The sequence below is a fragment of the Athene noctua genome, chromosome 1 (assembly GCF_965140245.1).
Source record: "Athene noctua chromosome 1, bAthNoc1.hap1.1, whole genome shotgun sequence".
NCBI lineage: Eukaryota > Metazoa > Chordata > Aves > Strigiformes > Strigidae > Athene > Athene noctua.
Genome location: NC_134037.1, coordinates 108900778 through 108918698, shown reverse-complemented (window position 1 = coordinate 108918698; position 17921 = coordinate 108900778). Strand labels below are relative to the sequence as shown.

The 17921-nt window shown below is 41.6% G+C and overlaps 1 protein-coding gene across 3 annotated transcripts in view; it reads left to right on the top strand.

The window, feature by feature from the left end:
* Positions 1-1515: 1515 nt before the first annotated feature.
* Positions 1516-17921, top strand: part of WDR26 (WD repeat domain 26) — a 33139-nt gene continuing 16733 nt past the window's right edge. The window contains exons 1-7 of one of the 3 annotated variants that reach the window (XM_074897297.1): positions 1516-2338; positions 3936-4035; positions 4165-4221; positions 10801-10937; positions 11500-11597; positions 12429-12585; positions 17538-17676. In XM_074897297.1, the coding sequence (XP_074753398.1) occupies positions 1983-2338; positions 3936-4035; positions 4165-4221; positions 10801-10937; positions 11500-11597; positions 12429-12585; positions 17538-17676 (1044 nt within the window). In that variant the 5' untranslated portion in view covers positions 1516-1982. Of the gene's footprint in view, positions 2339-3935; positions 4036-4164; positions 4273-10800; positions 10938-11499; positions 11598-12428; positions 12586-17537; positions 17677-17921 lie in introns of all 3 variants that reach the window. The other 2 variants (XM_074897296.1, XM_074897295.1) reach the window with 2 other exon arrangements.

Here is a 17921-nt window from a genome sequence, read left to right as displayed (position 1 = left end):
TTCAGTGATGGCACCTCGGAAGGACTGAGGAACAAGAACTCAAGAACGCTGAAAAGACAGAGCAATCGAGATGAGAGGAGATATGGCAGTGGTGAAGTGGCTAAACCACACACACGGTGTTCTCCAGCAATGGCTGGAGAATACAATATCAACACACTCCTCTCTCTGGAAGACCAATGTTGAATTTAACCCTACAGCCACACCTGGACAGTGGTCAGAGACAAAGCTCTTCCCAACCTCTCCCTCCGGTGTAAGAGTGCTTCAGCTGTTATCAGGCAAATACCTTCTGAGGCCTCTAAACAGGAATCTACTTCAGTTGGACAGGCCTCCATGCAGGCTCCTTCTCTGGCTTCATTCCTTTCATGGATTTTGTCTCTTCACAGACTTCTCCACTGCTCTTGGGCCCGTGGTTTCCCTCAGCCAGACTTTGTCAAAGTTCCACTTGAAAGAAAGCACTATCATCCAAAGTTATAAATTTACTGTAAGTCAGTTAACATTCAGTGCCCCTAAAACCTCAGCTTCCGAAGGGGAGGATGATTAGATGTTGACCTCAGCTTTCATTATGAAAAAAAAAAAGTTTTGTTACTTCCCTTTGGGTTTTGGAGAAAAGCTTGAAAATACCAAAGATGAAAATTCTAGGCTCTAAACCAAATAATACACAACATTATTATTTCAAGACACTATTTTTAAAGACCAAGTTTTCACTCATCTCATGACTTTTGACCAGAGACTTGGATGAGGATCTGTTTCCCCTCCATCGCACAGGAAGGGGCAGGAGGTAGACACCTTGGGACAGAGACTGGGACGCCCAAACTGCCCAGTGTCTTCCGAGAGCCTGTCCTGACAGACGCTCTCCAAGTCTCTTCTCCCTGCAAGATCTTCGACAAAACCACCATCTTCCCCCCACTCCTGTGCCAACGCACGCAGCGACTACAAAAGACCAACATCGGGTCTGAACCCTTCCAATAACCAACCTGGGCAACGACAGGATGCGACTTCATTAAGCATTTATTCTTTTTTTAAAAGAAAACCAACAACCAAAACAGCTTGCTTCAGGAAATTACCGTAACCCTCCTCCGCCTGGCCACCTCCGCCGAGGGCCCGTGTCGGGGCGGCAGGCGCTGGCCACATGCCGCCCGTGCCCACCGCACGCGCCTCCGCCACGGAGCTCTCGCCCCGGGGCCGGCGGGCGGGGGCACGGCCCGGGGACCCGCACAGGGCCCCCGGGGCCCCACCGGGACCCCCCCAGGGCAGGGCGCCTGCGGCCCCACAGGCGCCGGTGGTCACCTGCCCCGGAGGCCGGGCGGGCGCGGCCGGCAGCGACCCGGGGAGGCCCCGTCGGGGCGTCGGCGGCGACCCCGGGGCCTGCCCCGCCGCCGCCCCCCGGCCCCTATAGGGCCCATACCCCACCCCCCGCCCCGGGCGGCGGAAGTGTGTGTAGGGGGCAGTATAGGAATTTCCTGTGACGTCCCGGCCCGGACTCCATTAGGCTGCAGCTGGGCTGAGAGGAGACAAACCCAGCGGGCAGCGAGCGGAGCGGGCCGGGCGCCTGGGGCTGCCGGGCGGGGGCTCAGGGCAGCGGCGGCCGCCATCGCCAGAGGGAGCCCCGAGCGGGCGGCGGCGCTGCCTCCGGGACCCCCGGGGGGCACAGGGCCCCGCTCCGCCTCCCCTCACCCCCGCCGCCCCCCCCCCTCCCCCCCGCCTCCCCCTCCTCGCCCCCCCGGCTTCCCACCACGGCCGCTCTCGGCGAGGAAACTCTGGCCTCCGCTTCCTCCTCCTCCGACTCGGACACCGGCGGAGCCTCCCCGCCCCCGCGGAAGAAAGCCCGGGCCTCCCCGGCGGCGGCGGTGGAGGGAGCAGGAGAGCCCGGGGCTTCCGCGGGCAGAGCAGGCCTCACCTCGTCCCAGTCCCCCTCGCTCCCCGCCGGGCTCGCCCCCGCCGCCGCCCCGCTCAGAGGCAGCAGCAGCGGCGTCGGCAGCGCCATGCAGGCCAACGGGGCAGGAGGGGGCCAGCAGCAGCAGCAGCAGCCGCCGCAGGGGCCAGCGGGCCCGGAGCTGGGCTGCCTCGGCGCCCAGAACGGCGAGGCCTCGGCGGGCACGGCCGCCGGCGACCAGCTGGCCCACGCCAACGGGCTGCTGCCCTCGGCCAACAGCGGCGGCGGCAGCCCCGGCGGCCTCAGCGTCAATAACGGGGTGCCCGCCGCTGGGGGCCCCGGCCCGGCCGCCGCGGAGCTGGGAGGCGGCGGCGGCAGCGCCCTGAAGAAGAAGAAGCGGCTCTCGCAGTCCGACGAGGACGTGATCCGGCTGATCGGGCAGCACCTCCACGGCCTGGGCCTCAAGTAAGTGGCCGCGGCCGCGGAGGCGGGGAGGCCGCGGGGGGCGAGGGGGGCGCGGGGGGGCTCCTTCCCTCCCCCCGCCGGTCGGGGCGCCGCGACCGAAGGGGCCTCCGTGGGGCCGGGGGAGGCCCCGCACGCACGCCCCGCCGTCCTCTCCCTCCGCGGGCAGAGGGCGGCCAGGCCCGGTGCGGGGTCGCTGGAGGCCGGTGGTCTCTGCGGAGCATGGGCAGCCCGAAGCGGGGGGCTGGGGGACCTCCGGAGTGTGTGTGTGGTGGGGTGCTGGTGGTAAAAGCTGCCCTGTCGCAGCCCGGTGGTCCCCAGGGAGGAGCGACCAGAGCTTGGGTGCGAGGCAGAGCGGTGGGGCAGGCCCGCTGGCAAAAAAATGGAGCCGGAGATGTGTTTTCCAAGGCTGTGCCGGTCAGCTCGGTGTCTGCGAGGGGAGAGGCCAGGAGCTTCCTCTGCCAGGGATGGCAATATGGAAGTCGAGTTGCACACCCATAAGGGTAGATCAATACAAATGTGTTAGTGGAGAAGTTATCTGGTAAACGTAATGGAGCCCGCAGCTGGGCGTGGGGGGGGGCGGCTTTTTGCAGATGAGCTCCAAGATTTGGCTTGTCAGCTCGGAGGAAGCGAGCACAAACTAAACTGCCACTTAAATAGGCTCTTTGGTTTCACTCTGAAAACCTTCGTCCCTGTAAATGGTGAAGGCCTCTGCAGATTTGTGCTGGGCACATGTTTTTAATAATAATCTTATCTGTGGACTTGAAACGAGTATGTTGGCTCTTTCTTAAAATCAGAATAGGGAAAATAATTTCCCGGTGGAGTAGGGGATGTCTTAAGAATTTAGTCACAGCACTCACTTTGTGAGTAAAGCTGAAGCCAACACATCATAGTTTTGGAAGGAGGCTAGAGAAGTCCTGTAAAGGCTTCATCTAGCGACCACAAAAGAAGTCTTCAAAACACTGTGGAATGGGTCTATTATAAAGAACTTAGCACATAAAATAAATTGCCTCTGACACAAGAGGCAAGTTTACAGCAACAGGCAACTCGTGACTGTTCATAGACGACACCACAGTAAATAAGCTATTTTTAGTGTAAAAGGGGGAGGGCTACAGGTTCATGAGTTTGTTTATTTTATTTTAAGGAGCCAGCCTTTTAATATGTGATGAAGAAGAAATTTAGGCCTATTGCAGATGTAGTAGCTCTCTGTGTTCTTTTTTTTTTGGGGGGGGGGGGGGGGGGGGGGAGGGGAGGGGGCAGGGGATGCTAGCCAGTAGCTAACGGCTTTCTGGTGTGTATATTCCTTCATGAAGTTTATCTTCTATGCAGGGATGGCTGTTTGAGGTGGCTGGTAAGTCACATCCTTTATGGTACTTCAGAAAAACTTTCAAGCTCATTGACAACTTGCTTTAGATATAGGTAGCTGTTTATGTGTCTCAGGTGACCGAGATAAGTCTTTTTGGACAAGCATCTGAATCTGGTCATAGTATTCTTACTTGATTAAAGTTACTTTTAAATATGGTTAACTGTTATCATAGCAGGCGGTATATTTGTGAGGGTAAAACTGGTCGGGTTTTTTTACACTGTATCTCTCCTGCAGCCAGACTGTTGATCTTCTCATGCAAGAGTCAGGATGTCGTTTAGAACATCCTTCTGCTACCAAATTCCGCAATCATGTCATGGAAGGAGAATGGGATAAGGTAACGTAGGGCTTATAGGACTGTATTAACCACTGTTTAAATTTATAGTATCTGTGAGAGAATTCAAAATCCACCCTCCTTATATACTTCTGTTTTTTGTTTTTTTTTTTCTTATGCTGATTTCTGCAGGCTGAGAACGACCTGAATGAACTTAAGGCCTTAGTGCATTCTCCGCATGCAATTGTGGTAAGAGGCACACTTGAACTCTTTCAGAGCTGTATAGTTGGACTAATTGTAGTGGTGTAATCTTTCACTATGGTTGGTTGTCCATAGTTTTTGTTTTTTGTTTACTTTAAGCAGCTTGCATGCTATCTCAAACGTCATCCTAATCTGAACTTTATTCTTTTGTTAGAGTGTGAGATAGGAAGCCCAAAAGTATCGAGGCTAATATTTGATGTACTGAATGTTTAAACTTTGTTAAACATACTTAACTGATAAAATATAAATCCTGTAACAGTCCTGAAATAGGTCAGTTTCTGTAGAAACTGCATATGTTGAATACTAATTTCAAACTTGAAATACCTCTCTCAATCTCTGTGTTTATGGGAGTTAGGTCTTCTTGAGGGAAGAGATGTTTAGAAATAAAATGCACTAATACTAATGTGGAGTTGGCACTGTAATAGCACATTACAAGAATATAGAGGCTGCTATAGACCATGAACAATACTGTTGCTTTTCCAGATGGCTTCTAAAGAGCAAATGTGTTTGTATTGCTGTTTGGGATTTTATTTAGAGCTTTTTCTCTTTGGCTGGCTTTTTTTTTGAAAGATGAAGCTAGAAATAAAAGGTTGGTAGATCCCGTGACTTGACAATTACAATATGTGTTGTTATGATTTCAGTGACTTTGAGGGAAGTGTTTCTTGGTTTGATTTTTTTTTTTCCTGTCTCAAGATGAAAATCATGACTTAGCTTTTCAAACGGCTTGTTCTGTTGTATTTAAACGTTTATTGTAACGAAATGAAGTTACAACAACTATGGTCACTTAGGAAGAAAACAGTAGCAAGGTTTTTTGAAGTGTCTGACTGTAAACAATGAAGAATCAGCTGATGACTGCTTAGCTCCACTTCTAGCTGATTCATTTGTTGTCAAGACAATTTCCTGTCTGGTGGGGGAGGGAGAGAGAGAGAGAGAACAGGAAGTGAAGTAGGGAAAACAAATGTTTAACAGAACATCACAGGGTACTTGAGAGAAGTTTACATTCTGTTATATTAATTTGGTCAAAGCTTGGCACCTCTTAATTAGACCAGTAGTTCACTTTCTCTTTTCTCAAAGGCTTGACAAATGTAAGATTTATTGTTCAAATACTTTAGAATGTTGCATACATCTTTTAATAGTTTGTGGAGGCTGAAAGCATGAAACCAGTGTGTGTGAATATGAATGCTTGTCTGAAGCAGATTTTCTCATGTTTCTAACTTCTGAAGTTATCAAGTTTCTCTATAGTGTTAAAGTGTTTTGCATGTTGGGGTCAAGAAGTTTAACTGAGTATCAGCATTGTACTTTTTGGAGAACTTAATTTGAGGAAAAAGGGGACATTTTCTTTCTGTTGTTTTGGAGGGTTCTGAAGGCATGGTATTCTTTAATCTTGATGTCTAACTGCTTGAATAAAACTTGGTGCGATAGAAATACTTGGTTGAGACAGAACTTTACCTGAACCAAATGTTACCTGTTTTCTTTTTAAAGTTGTTCTCCTATATATATATAAACTTCATATAATTTAAAACAGACAACAGAATTAAATGTCTTACGTGTGTTTTTGTGTTAGTAAAGCAATACTGATTTGCAAGGATAAGTTGAGCTTGTGTGTGCTTCATCGTGTGCACACTGTTTCCACCTCCCTCCCTGCCGGGCTTTTTTGTACGTGGTTGAGATTATGGGTGGGTATTAGTATAGTTAGCACCTGGAATACTAGTGAAAGATCATTACAGGTAAGGAGGGGTGCTTTATGCTTTGTAGGCAATCCAGCTGCAACAAAGTAGGAGCTAATGAAGGTGATAAATGTCTTGATTAGGGAAAATCCAAACAAGATGATGTTGCAGGTAACTCTTTACAAACAGAAAATTAGATTTTTGGGTTTCCTGGCTCCTGACTTGTGACTCATACTGTATGACTATATCTTTCAAAAATGTGTGCATACAAGAAGAATGGCTACCTAAAAGTTTAGATGACACAGAGTATTTTACAAAGTAGGGTGTGTGTGTGTGTTTGGTGATTTGTTTTTGGTTTGTGGTTTATTTTTTCTTCCTTATAGTTAATATGACCTGGATGAAATAACCAGGATACATAGGTGCTTTTGAAATGTCAGGTCAGTGAAGGGGATACGTATGTGTTTTGAAAATTCTGCCCGTTTTAATTTCCTTATTTCTGTTGTAAGTTCTACAGATGAAAACACTAAATGTGAGGTAGCTGATCTCACTTTATAAACCTTTGATGCTCTGTGTTGATACATTGGGGGGGACAATGAGGACAGTCTGCTATTTCTATTTGTGTCAGTACAACTGCGTGTTATAGAGTGTGTGATTAGTTCTGTTTACTTTTCCAGCATATAAGATACAGCTGTTCCGAGACAATCTGTAGGAATATAGTTGATTCAAGCATGTTATTCTTCCTTGAGTAACACTGAGAAAGTATCAGCTTCAGGACAGCCCAAGGTGTTTCGCTAACCCCAGGGCTACCTCGAGCATATTAGGGTGTCTCTCTTGGGTGACTAGTTGAACCTAGGAAGATAATCTGGAGATTATTTCTCTGTAGTCATCAGAATATACTTTCAAATTGTCCTCTTTACTTTTTATTTTAATTTACTTAAATGGGACTTTCCTCAGTTCTGGAGATACACAGCCCGCAGCAGGCAATACAACAAAAAAACCGACTTAAATCTTGTTGTTTGAGCAAAGTGCTCCACCTGCCTGTATGGTGTCCCTCTTGCTACCACCATTAAGGGCAGTTCCTCATTGCAATGAATTACTCTTTAAGTGACAGCATTTGGTATGGTTGAAGTCTTGTTAAATTCTATAGGCTGGAGTATTTTGTGCCCTTTACATATCAAATCTTATTCTTAAGTGTTGGGTGGTTTTTTAAATGCTCTTATCAGTGTTTTATAAGACTATCAAAGCAATAAAGACTACAAAGTAATGAAAATTAGGGTCTTATTTCTGTGGGCTATAAGCAGATAGCTACTGCACTGAGTTTGTCTTGAAACATCAGCTGATAATTTCAGCATGTCTTTCAGTTACCTTCATTTCAAAAAAGAGTTGTTTCAACAGTGTTTACTTATTTTAAACTCTTAGTACAGTAATAAAACTGTTGTGGAGCTTGTTAAGGTAAACAGGTCAAAAATAACACCATAAATCTGTTCCTAAAATTAGGTTATTTTACATTTTACTCTTGAAATTTATGAAGATTTGCTACCAGTGATCAAAATGGCCCAATTTCTTGACCGTGGTAGGATGCTTGTCCTATTATTTTCCACAGTTGTGTTGCAAAACCTCCTAGAACTTAAGGTTCTGCAAGGGGCTTTCCTACTAACAATTAGGACAGTGAAGGAGTAAAGTACTAAACATTCATGTTGGTAATCAAAGGCTGTTTGAAGAAAGCAAAATACTGATAGTACATACATTAAAACAAACACACCCCCTTGTAAATCTATTAACTCTGTGTTAGTTTTGCTCCAGAGTGATCAGTTTCAACTTGTACTTAAATAATAGCTTCTAGAAGAAACCAAGTAATGCGCTTCATCCTTATGCTATCTGTGGAGTTGTAAGACGGGAGAAGGTCATGATAACTGAACAAAACCAGCCAGACTGCAGTGCTGAAGCTGTTGTGTTGGTCTCTTCCATGGGTCATACGGGGTGAAGAATCTTTGCTATAAGCTCAGTGATGGTGATGTTTGGATTTAAATTGTAAAGTACAGTGATGTTGAACTTCCTTTGCAAACACAGCAAACTAGTCACTTCTGTTATGTTGTATGTGGTATAATGTGGAATCTGATAATTTTTATGTCCCTTCTTTGGAAGACAGCTGAAGAATATGGAGAATGAGTAAGATGCTCTTGTGGGTGTGTTGCATCAGATTGGTATTATACTTGTTCTATTCTACTTATCGTGGGGTTTGTGCTTTTAATTTACAGTTGCCAATATAATAAACAGTTCTCTTTCCTTCTAGAAGAGGTTGTTTGGGCTCTAGAAGAGATATACCCAAAATGGTCATGTCTGTCATGAGACGATGGTATTGGAAGGAATTAACAGTACTATTGGTAGGGCATGTAAGTAGTTGAGAGAAAGTGAAGACAAAGTTCAGTTGATCAATGAAATCTATTTGTCAGTGAAGTCAATAGTTGCAGAAAAATAAGTAGGAGGAGTCTGTGAGTGTCCTGATGTAAAAAATACTTCAAATGTGATGTTGCTGGAGTGTGACTTTTGCCTTAAGGAGGCTGTATTTGTGCCATTGTTTGATATGCTGTAGGGCAAGTTTTGGAGCAGTTATCAAAATAGCTTAGAAAATTGATTTAATTTCCCTATTGACACTTCAGTCCTTGCCTTCTGCTATAGATAAGTTGCAATTTAAAACTGCTTACCTTTTACTCTAATTCTCTATTATGTTAACAGTAGACTCCTGCATGAAGTGTACAGTACTGTGTTCTGGAGGCTTTTATAATTCCTAGTGTGCCAAAGTCACACATGGCACTGATTTTTTTTTAAATATACTTTTTTTTAAATTTTTTTTTTTTAAATTATACTTTCTAACCCACAACTGAGGCTGTACCTCTTTGGATAACTTGGCAACAGCATTCTGCATGGTAGTGTTCCCGTAATGCTTCCATAGAATTGTTGAGACTGGCATTACAAAAACAGTTTTTTAGGGTTTTTTGCTCTTTTTACTTTTTCCCCTGAAGAAATTAAATTAACATGCTGAGTAGTAGAGAGGGAGAAAGAGTAATTGGATACAGATATGGTTACCACATTCAAGGGAAAGATGATATAAATTTAATAAATGTTATATACAGTGAATGGAGAAAGAAGAGTTGGAGGGATTATAGTTTTTATTACACACTGGAAATACCAGTCTATTTTTTATCTGATGATTGTAAGTGTGAGGTGACCAAGAATAGTGGAATATGGTATGTGACTTCTACCTGAGCACCTCCATGTATCCTGTGAGCACGTGCATAGCTGGGAGAGGAAGCTCTTATCCCTCCTGCTGCTAGGATGTAAACAAACAGTGTGAGGTCTGCTGGCCTACTGCATGGAACCAACCACTGAGGTTGTAAATAATTGGGATATCTTTCTTTTGGTTTTCTACACGTCAGAACACCAACAAATGTTGTTTAATCTGGAAAAACTGTACAGTGATGCTCTAACAATTCCAAATTCAAATAAACTAAAGAGCTGGATAGGGAATATAATACGGGTTTGCTTGTCACGCACAGGACAATAGAGTACTACAGACATGTTCAAACGTAAATCATCTTTATCATGTAACGTTTTAAGCTTCACAAAGCTGTGTGGTAAGTAATAGCACTGTATGAGAAACTATTTTGAAGAACTGAGTATCTTTGGAAGCTTAAACTGCCTTAGATTTTAACTTTAGATTTTACATATAGTAAGCTATAAATTTTTATGTAAACTTTACTAGGACAGGAGCATCTTAAACTTCCTGGTTATCCCTCTACTTAAGGAGGCTGGCAGTGTGTTTGAAACTAAGTAAACATTGACCAAATATGAGCATGATAATAGCGAGGTGCCTGAGTTCTGACAAAGCAAACTAGTGATGGAACTGGTGGTCTGTTTGTTAGAAGAGCAAATGTAATCTGCCATGCTTAATCTTAATTCTGTTTCTGACTGTTAGGCCTAAGAATGTACATTTTCCTCTAACCTGGTGAGTCTTGTGGGCCAGAAATGTCTTTTCTCTCTGATAACTGCTAGCAGTAAAGAAGATAAAGCAGCAAACACAGAATGGTTGGTTTCATCCAGAAACAACCAAACTGTATTTCTACTAAATTGGTATTAGAAATTTCTAGAACTTCAGTTTTTTAAATATAGTAAATGAATGCCTGATTTTCTTTTTTATTGTTAGAATAGCAGGCTTGATTATTTTTTTAAAAGAAAACAACCAGAACCCGTACAAGATGAAAGGAACACTATGAAATAGCAGTGATTAATTCTGAGAAGTGATTCCTAAATATAGGATACTGTTTTTTTCTGTAATCCTGAAAAATGATACTACACCCAAGGAAAACAACTTAACATGGAAGTACAAAACAAAACCTCAGGCAGTGTGGATTTGTTATTGCTATATGTTATGCAGCTATGCAAATAATCCATGTCAGTTCCTATGTAAGCAGTATGAAAACTTGTTGAGTTGGCCTATTGTGTCCTGTGCTGTCATGCAGTCTTACATATGTGATTAGCTGCTTTTGGGTGCTTTTCTTGCTAGAATGTAAGATTGAGAAGTCTAAGTCAGGGTTTGAAGAATAGTGACTGAAAAGGGAGTGAGTATGAAAATGAGACAGGTTGAGGGGGGGGATCTGAAAAATGAGGTAGAAAGAAAGATACTTGGAGCCCCATAAGGCAGGAAGGAAATTCATGGATAACTTAATTGCTGCAATGTTTTTGGAAACCCAGCAAAAAGAAATTGAGTAATGAAACATTACATGTAGCTGTATTTCTGAAGGGCATAGTAGAATGGTTTCTACTGTTCTGTTTAGGCTCAAACGTTTTCTGAAACTTCAGTCAACCTTTTTCCCCTGACTGCTGCTTTCTGTCATGTCAGAGGATGAAGTTTTTGCTGCTGCAGCAGAAGTACCTGGAATACCTGGAGGATGGCAAGGTCCTGGAGGCACTTCAAGTTCTACGCTGTGAACTGACGCCTCTGAAATATAATACAGAACGCATTCATGTCCTCAGTGGGTAAGTGTTTGGACTTTGAGTGTGCTTTCAGTGGAATTTTCGAAGGAATTCTGTAGCTTTTGATAGCTGACATTGTAAAAACTCAAACTGTATTAAAGCTATTATACTGGTAATTAATAAGTTGTAGTGAGATATGCTAAAGTGGTGAGTAAAGATGGCTAGTCAGTAGACAGTGTTCTGTTTCAAGTGCTTGAAAACAGCCTGATTATGACTTCTGTAGTACTGGAACCCGAATTAATACATACATATGGTCATCTGATCTTGAGAATTACTATCTTATAATTAAGTGGGTAAATATAGTCTGGTTTATTCTTAGATGTAAATAAGACATTTCTACCTTCTCTAAAATCTGTTTTTGTTCTATTGCCAATTTGTAGACATTTGTTCTGAAGATGATGTGTGTTTGTGTGAAATAGTTGTCTGTCTTTTTTCTATCGGTTTCAAGCTTAAGTCACCTGTTTCCAGTTCATTAAGAATGTTATGATCTATATCATGCTTAAAAGTGAAAAGAATGATTCCAGAAAGACTTGGTCTGTTGGTGTGTGTGCGCTTTTTTAAACAGGTATCTGATGTGTAGCCATGCAGAAGACTTGCGTGCAAAAGCAGAGTGGGAAGGGAAAGGAACAGCTTCCAGATCTAAACTACTGGACAAACTCCAGAGTAAGATGTTCTAGTGTTTAGAATTTATTCCCACCTCTGTAGATCCAGTACATCTTACATAATGGGATATCCTAGGGAATTGACTTTTAACTGCATTTGCTGGTGGTTGTTTTTGTATTTCTTGGTTAATAGGGATGTCTTTAGGTGCCTTTACCCTTTGGTGTTTTGTATCTAACCTTTTGCTGTCTCTGATAAACTATTTGTAATAGGAGCTCTTATTTCTTAGCTCTGCTGCATGCAGTAATAGTATAACTTGGTGATTAAATGTGTGATTTGGGCGGGGGGCGGGCGCGGTGGCAGGGAGTGTTTTGTAAATGCCAGCTATACTGAGAGATTGAAACTAAGTGTGGCCTATAACCACTAGAACTGGTTGATAGTGGTCTCAGACTTTGCTATGAATTACTGTGTCTTCTCTCTTTTTCTTGTGGCTGGTGTAATACTATGTATCAGAGTTGTAAACCCCATAGTATTCTTTATTTTGGTAATATTGTTAGAGAATTCCTTAAATTAATACAGCTGATACTGTTCTTTTTATAATTCTATAGATTTGTTAAATACTGGGGTTTGAATTAGCTTGTGTAAATGGTGCTTGTTGGCCAGGACAACATGTACTATAACTACGAATACCTTGCATACAGCTCTGCTTTTCAGAAATTTGTGCTTCTAATTCCAGATGTATAGCTGTAAATTTGACGAGATGTGGGCATTCTTTCCCTGTAGTTTTTAAGCTTTATTTACTAAGGTCTCTTCCAAAAACACTCAAAATGTGGTTTTACTCTAACTTGGTTTTGATATATATTTTTCTGTTTTTTCTTAATAACTCTTTTAAAGCATACCTACCCCCATCTGTGATGCTTCCTCCAAGGCGTTTACAGAACCTTCTACGTCAGGCTGTGGAACTACAACGGGACCGGTGCCTATATCATAATACGAAACTAGATAGTAATCTAGATTCTGTCTCGCTGCTAATAGATCATGTTTGTAGTAGGTAAGAAACCTTTGCGACTTTTAAGATGGGCAACACTATCTTTGTCTTTTTGATAATTGTACCTACTGTTAAAAGGAACATGAGAACTATTCTGAGTTGATTAACAGGAGTTGACTGGGAAAAGACAGGTCTCATTGAGTAGTGCAGGGAGAGAGTAGAGAAGGTGTGTATAAGAGACTTCAGTAGCTGGATAGGGGGTAATAGGGTAAGACTGAAGCTTTTACATTTTAATTGGATGAGTATGAATAGAATATTACTATGCTAATCCTTAGCTACTAGTTTCTTGTGATTTTGGAGAGCCAGTCTTTATTCATCAACATGTTTACTGTGTGTTTTCACTGGAGAATAACTAGTATGTTACTTACCCAGACTCTGTCTTCAAGCTTACTGGAATGTGGAAAGCCTACCGAAGCATTGTTAAGTCAGCTTTCAGCTTTAACTTTTAATAGTGGACAGGGAGGGGCTCTTGGACACAACAGTTAAGAGTAGAAATGTGCAATAGACATTTGTTTTACACAATATATAATATGAATGATTTAAAGAACTAGTTTCTCAGATTTGTAAGGTAGTAAGAACTGAATGCCTCTTACCTATGTATTGGCTCTTGAGACTATATGAATAACTTTTTTTAACAAAGCTGATCCTGCTTCTGAATCTTGAAAATGCTGTACTCTAGTAGATATGAAGCAGGAAGATGTTTGTTTTAACAACTGGCTGATTTGAGTGTTTTTTTCTCATCCAGCAAAACTGTTAAGGACCTAAAAAAGTGTAGCTTTTATGGAAAACTGCTGTGCATGGTGTAATAAAGGAATGAGGGCTAGGACACTTAGAAAATAAGGGCTGTATATGATACCCTTATGTTTGTTCATGTAACAGGCTAACACTTGGACTTACAGGGGAATTCTTTCCATGTTAAGGTTAGCTCACCTGAGGAAGTAATTAAGTCCTGATAAACTTGCTTATAGAAACTTTTTGAACTCAGCTGCTTTGACTTGCATTCTTGGGTTACTTAGAATGTGTTTTTAAAGATGCAGATTTCCATGGTACTTCACTGTAGCCATCTTAAGGATTTACAAATACTATGTTTGGCACTTGATGTATTCAAGTAACTTTTTTAGGCTATTGTCTAGCTTGCAATTTTGCTACATCACATTGTTTTAGCAGTTTTGTGTGTGTGTGAATGGACATTTGACTGTTCCTCATTTTAAGAGTATTGGAAATTCAGATACTGGAATTGTGACCTACCTACTTCATAAGTGAGTCTTAAAATCAGACTAACGGATTAATTGTAGTCTTTACACAAGTCCATAAATAACACTGGATGCTCTGTAGGGGGTTTGATGTGATTAATCAAACCCCAAAGAGCCTTCAAGCCAGTTGTAAACAGCATGGTTTACTGAAGTCAGACTAGGTAGAGCTGGATATAAGATACTATATGCAACAAATCTGGACCTCTGTTTCACCCAGTCTGAATCTATTTGCTGACTTAAAAGTGTGGCCATAATTTATCTTGGGTTTTTTTTTTACATAATGTAGTACTTCCTGAGCTTGCATATTTGGTATGTATACATACATAGATACTGACAACTACTTTAATTAAAAAAAAAAAACACCAAACCAAACAAAAACAACCCACTTTCAGAATAAAGGCTTCCATTCTGTCCTCAACTCAACTTATTGTACCTACCTGTTGCAGGGGTCTGAGATCAGTATGTGGTGCGCTGTACGTGCTGCCATGCTTGGGCATAATGAGGTGAGTTAGACAGTTGGAAGCCAAATTTTTATTAAACTGACAGAAGTAACAGTAGTCTAATAGCTTAGACAATTTAAGTTCTGTACTACTTGAATGATAGAACACTGACAACTTTCCCTTTTTTAGTTGGAACTAATCTGTTTTGGACTTCTGGCAATATTTTGATCAAGCATGCTTGAAGTGCACTAATAGGTAAAATGTTTAATGAAAAGTTAATCACTTCATAAGAGTGGGAGTTAAGAGGGAGAAACTGCTGGGAGTGAAGGTGAGGCATTCCATGTTATTGTGCTTGAGGTTTTGATAATAGAGAATTGATGCTCTTGAGGGTGGTAATTTTTGCTTTTGAGACTATTCAGCCTAGTTGGGTGTCTTGTGTGTTGTCCCGTCTGTCTTGTGTGTTGTCCCGTCTGTCTTGTGTGTTGTCCCGTCTGTCTTGTGTGTTGTCCCGTCTGTCTTGTGTGTTGTCCCGTCTGTCTTGTGTGTTGTCCCGTCTGTCTTGTGTGTTGTCCCGTCTGTCTTGTGTGTTGTCCCGTCTGTCTTGTGTGTTGTCCCGTCTGTCTTGTGTGTTGTCCCGTCTGTCTTGTGTGTTGTCCCGTCTGTCTTGTGTGTTGTCCCGTCTGTCTTGTGTGTTGTCCCGTCTGTCTTGTGTGTTGTCCCCATCCCCAAATTCTTTTGTCTTGCTTTCATGTAAATAAACTTTAGTCTGAGTTTACAAACAAACAGCAAAACCCAAATGAGAGGTCAGGGCTGCTGCTTTCTAGCTACTAGCTTAGTGTAGCATTTCTGAAAAAGAACCATTACAGAAGCTGAGGAATAAATGTTCGATTGTATGTACATGGAGTTAAAAAGTAGCTGGTGTTTTATTTGGAATTTTGAACTTTTGTAAATACAACAGACAACTTTTAGATGCTTTATTTCAGTATGTGAACAACATGATTCAAGTTTGTTGTGCTGAACAAAACAATTTGTAATGAAACACTTCAAAAAAAGTAAAACCTTTGAGCTACAGTAATATCTAATTACCAAAACTAGAAACTTAAACCAGCTGGTTTTCTTTTCTTGTTCCAAGACTGCTGCTATTTCCTTCTGCAGAAGGGTTAATGTCAGCCTTGCTATCTGTGAAGTCAAACTTGCTGGATTGTATGTTTCATTAGTTAAGAGAACTTCTTGTGAGAGTGCTTCGATCTGACTGGATTGTGAATAGCATAATTCAATAGTGGGATGTGTGTGCAAGCAGCTGTATCAACTGTGCCTGTTACCCTTGATAGGAGCCTAAAGGCCACCTTACTGTGAAAATTGTGTACTCCAGCATAACACTGCTTGCTTTTCATGTCTACAAAACCTTGGCTGCTTTTCTTAAGGTTTAAAAGACAACAGTTATTGTTCTATATATTATTTTTTAAAATGAAATATGCTGAAAAGGCTTTCCTGGGGTGCAGTGTTCCCCTTGTACTTCGTATGACTTACGCATAAAGACTCTTTCACCTTTTACAGCAAATTGCTGCTCTGAGAAAAAACATTAACTTATTACAATATGGCTAAATAATAATGAAACACTCTTCCTTGTAGGTGCACGTATCTGTGTAAGGGCTTGACTACTTCCTTCTAGACTTAAAGGAAAACAAAGTCTTCTTTCATGGGTGGGGCTTTTTACCTTGAGCTCAGTGTTGTTCTAGTGGCCAGTAGACAGCTCCTGGGCAACTTGAAGCAGGAGCAGAACAGACTTGTCTTTCTCTATAAATGAGTAAGTAGATATAACTAAGGAAGCCAACTACAGATATGTATATGTACTTTTGTTTATCCTCCTCTACCATAAGACAGGAAATGAGGGACTGTATCGTTGTTTAGTGCTGCTTGAGAGTCTTTAAGCATGGACTAGGAAGCATCTTCAAGTAAGAGATGATGTACTGAGAGGGTGTAGACACTGTATTAAGCAGAACTTTCTCTGCCTTTTGGTAAGAAGTAGCTTTTCAGATATCTGTCAGCCTGGCTACCACCAAACTGTATTTTTAAACACAAACGTAAAGGAAGTAAGTTGTTGGGGTTTTCTTTTAGACCAGTTTATCTCGAGTGATGTGTACACTCACGGAGACTGTCATTACATTAGTACTGTTGTGTTGCCCTGTTGCACCGGGCACCATAAAAACTCAGCGTAAGACTAAACCACTTCAGGATCCCTGCATTTAAGAAAAAATTGTCTGTGGTTAGAGACTACCTTTTAGTGCATCTGAACAAGGAACTTGTAGTTACTGCGGTATTATTTATAAAAGCAGTCATCTGCTGAAAAAGCCTACATTTATCTTAGTTCTCAAATTCTTATACAAGTAGGCAAGCTGTAAATAAAATAAACCTTGTCTCCAGTTCTTATATAACTTAATATTTTGACTTGTTAGCTTTTTCCTCAGTGTGTAACTCGAATATTAAGTATTAGCCCTAGAGGAATTTTTGACTCTTCTTCAGTAGTTTATTGTATAATATTTTATTTGATAAACACTTAACAGTTTACAAAACAATGTAGACTTTGTGAGGGAAAACAGTTCAAGTTGAAAGCTCATAATGGTATCATGTTAGTTATGCTTAGATATTGTATGTGGTACCCTGCAAAGAAAATGAAAAATGGCACAAAATGAAGGCAAAGAAACATCTAACTTATCGCAAGATCACATTCAAGAAATAGAAGTAAGACTATTCTTTTACTCAATTTTTATGTAAGAATCACTTCTAAAGACTTGGCAAGATATAGCTGAGTTAGATACTTAGAAACCTCACATGTAAATAAAACACTGCACTCAGGATTCAAAGAGGTTTAGACTCCAGTATTTTCTGTGCTCTATTATATATAGTATTTTCTGTATTATTTACTATATTATATGTAATATTTTCTATAGAAGTGATAGTAATAAGCTGTTACACTCTGAGGTTGGTTTTATTCCAAGTTATATGAAAGCATAACAGATTATGCGAGTGGAATAAGAATAGTTCTATATTCTTATTAGTTACGATCACTTAGTGGTTGTGAGCTTTTTTACCATATTAGACACTTCATTCTGTGCTTATTTGAAGTAGCTGTTAATAGAGAAATTTTCTAAGTTGTCTGGTTTTGAATTTAAATAAGTTTTTACTAGCTTGATTTAAAAAACAACAATAACTCTTTACTGCTTTCATATTAATCTGCGAATACATCCCTTTCTTTTCCCAGGAAACAGTTCCCATGCTATACACAGCAGATACTAACGGAGCACTGTAATGAAGTGTGGTTCTGTAAATTCTCCAATGACGGCACTAAACTAGCAACAGGATCTAAGGACACAACTGTTATTATATGGCAGGTTGATCCAGTAAGTGTGCAACGTTAAAATGTGTATGACTTGCCTTTCCCTTCCCTCTCTGCTTTCTCTTGCTAGGATGGTTTGATTTTATTTTTTTGTAGGACAGGCTGTAGTACTGTAGCTCACTGACTAGGGTATTTCTCTGGGATGTTAAAGAGTGAAGGTCATGGTCAGTGCAAGTTAGTGAGAGGAAAACCTGATACTTGAGTGTGAGGCTTCAACTGTTGGCTCCTTTGGGGCAGGAACTTTGTGTG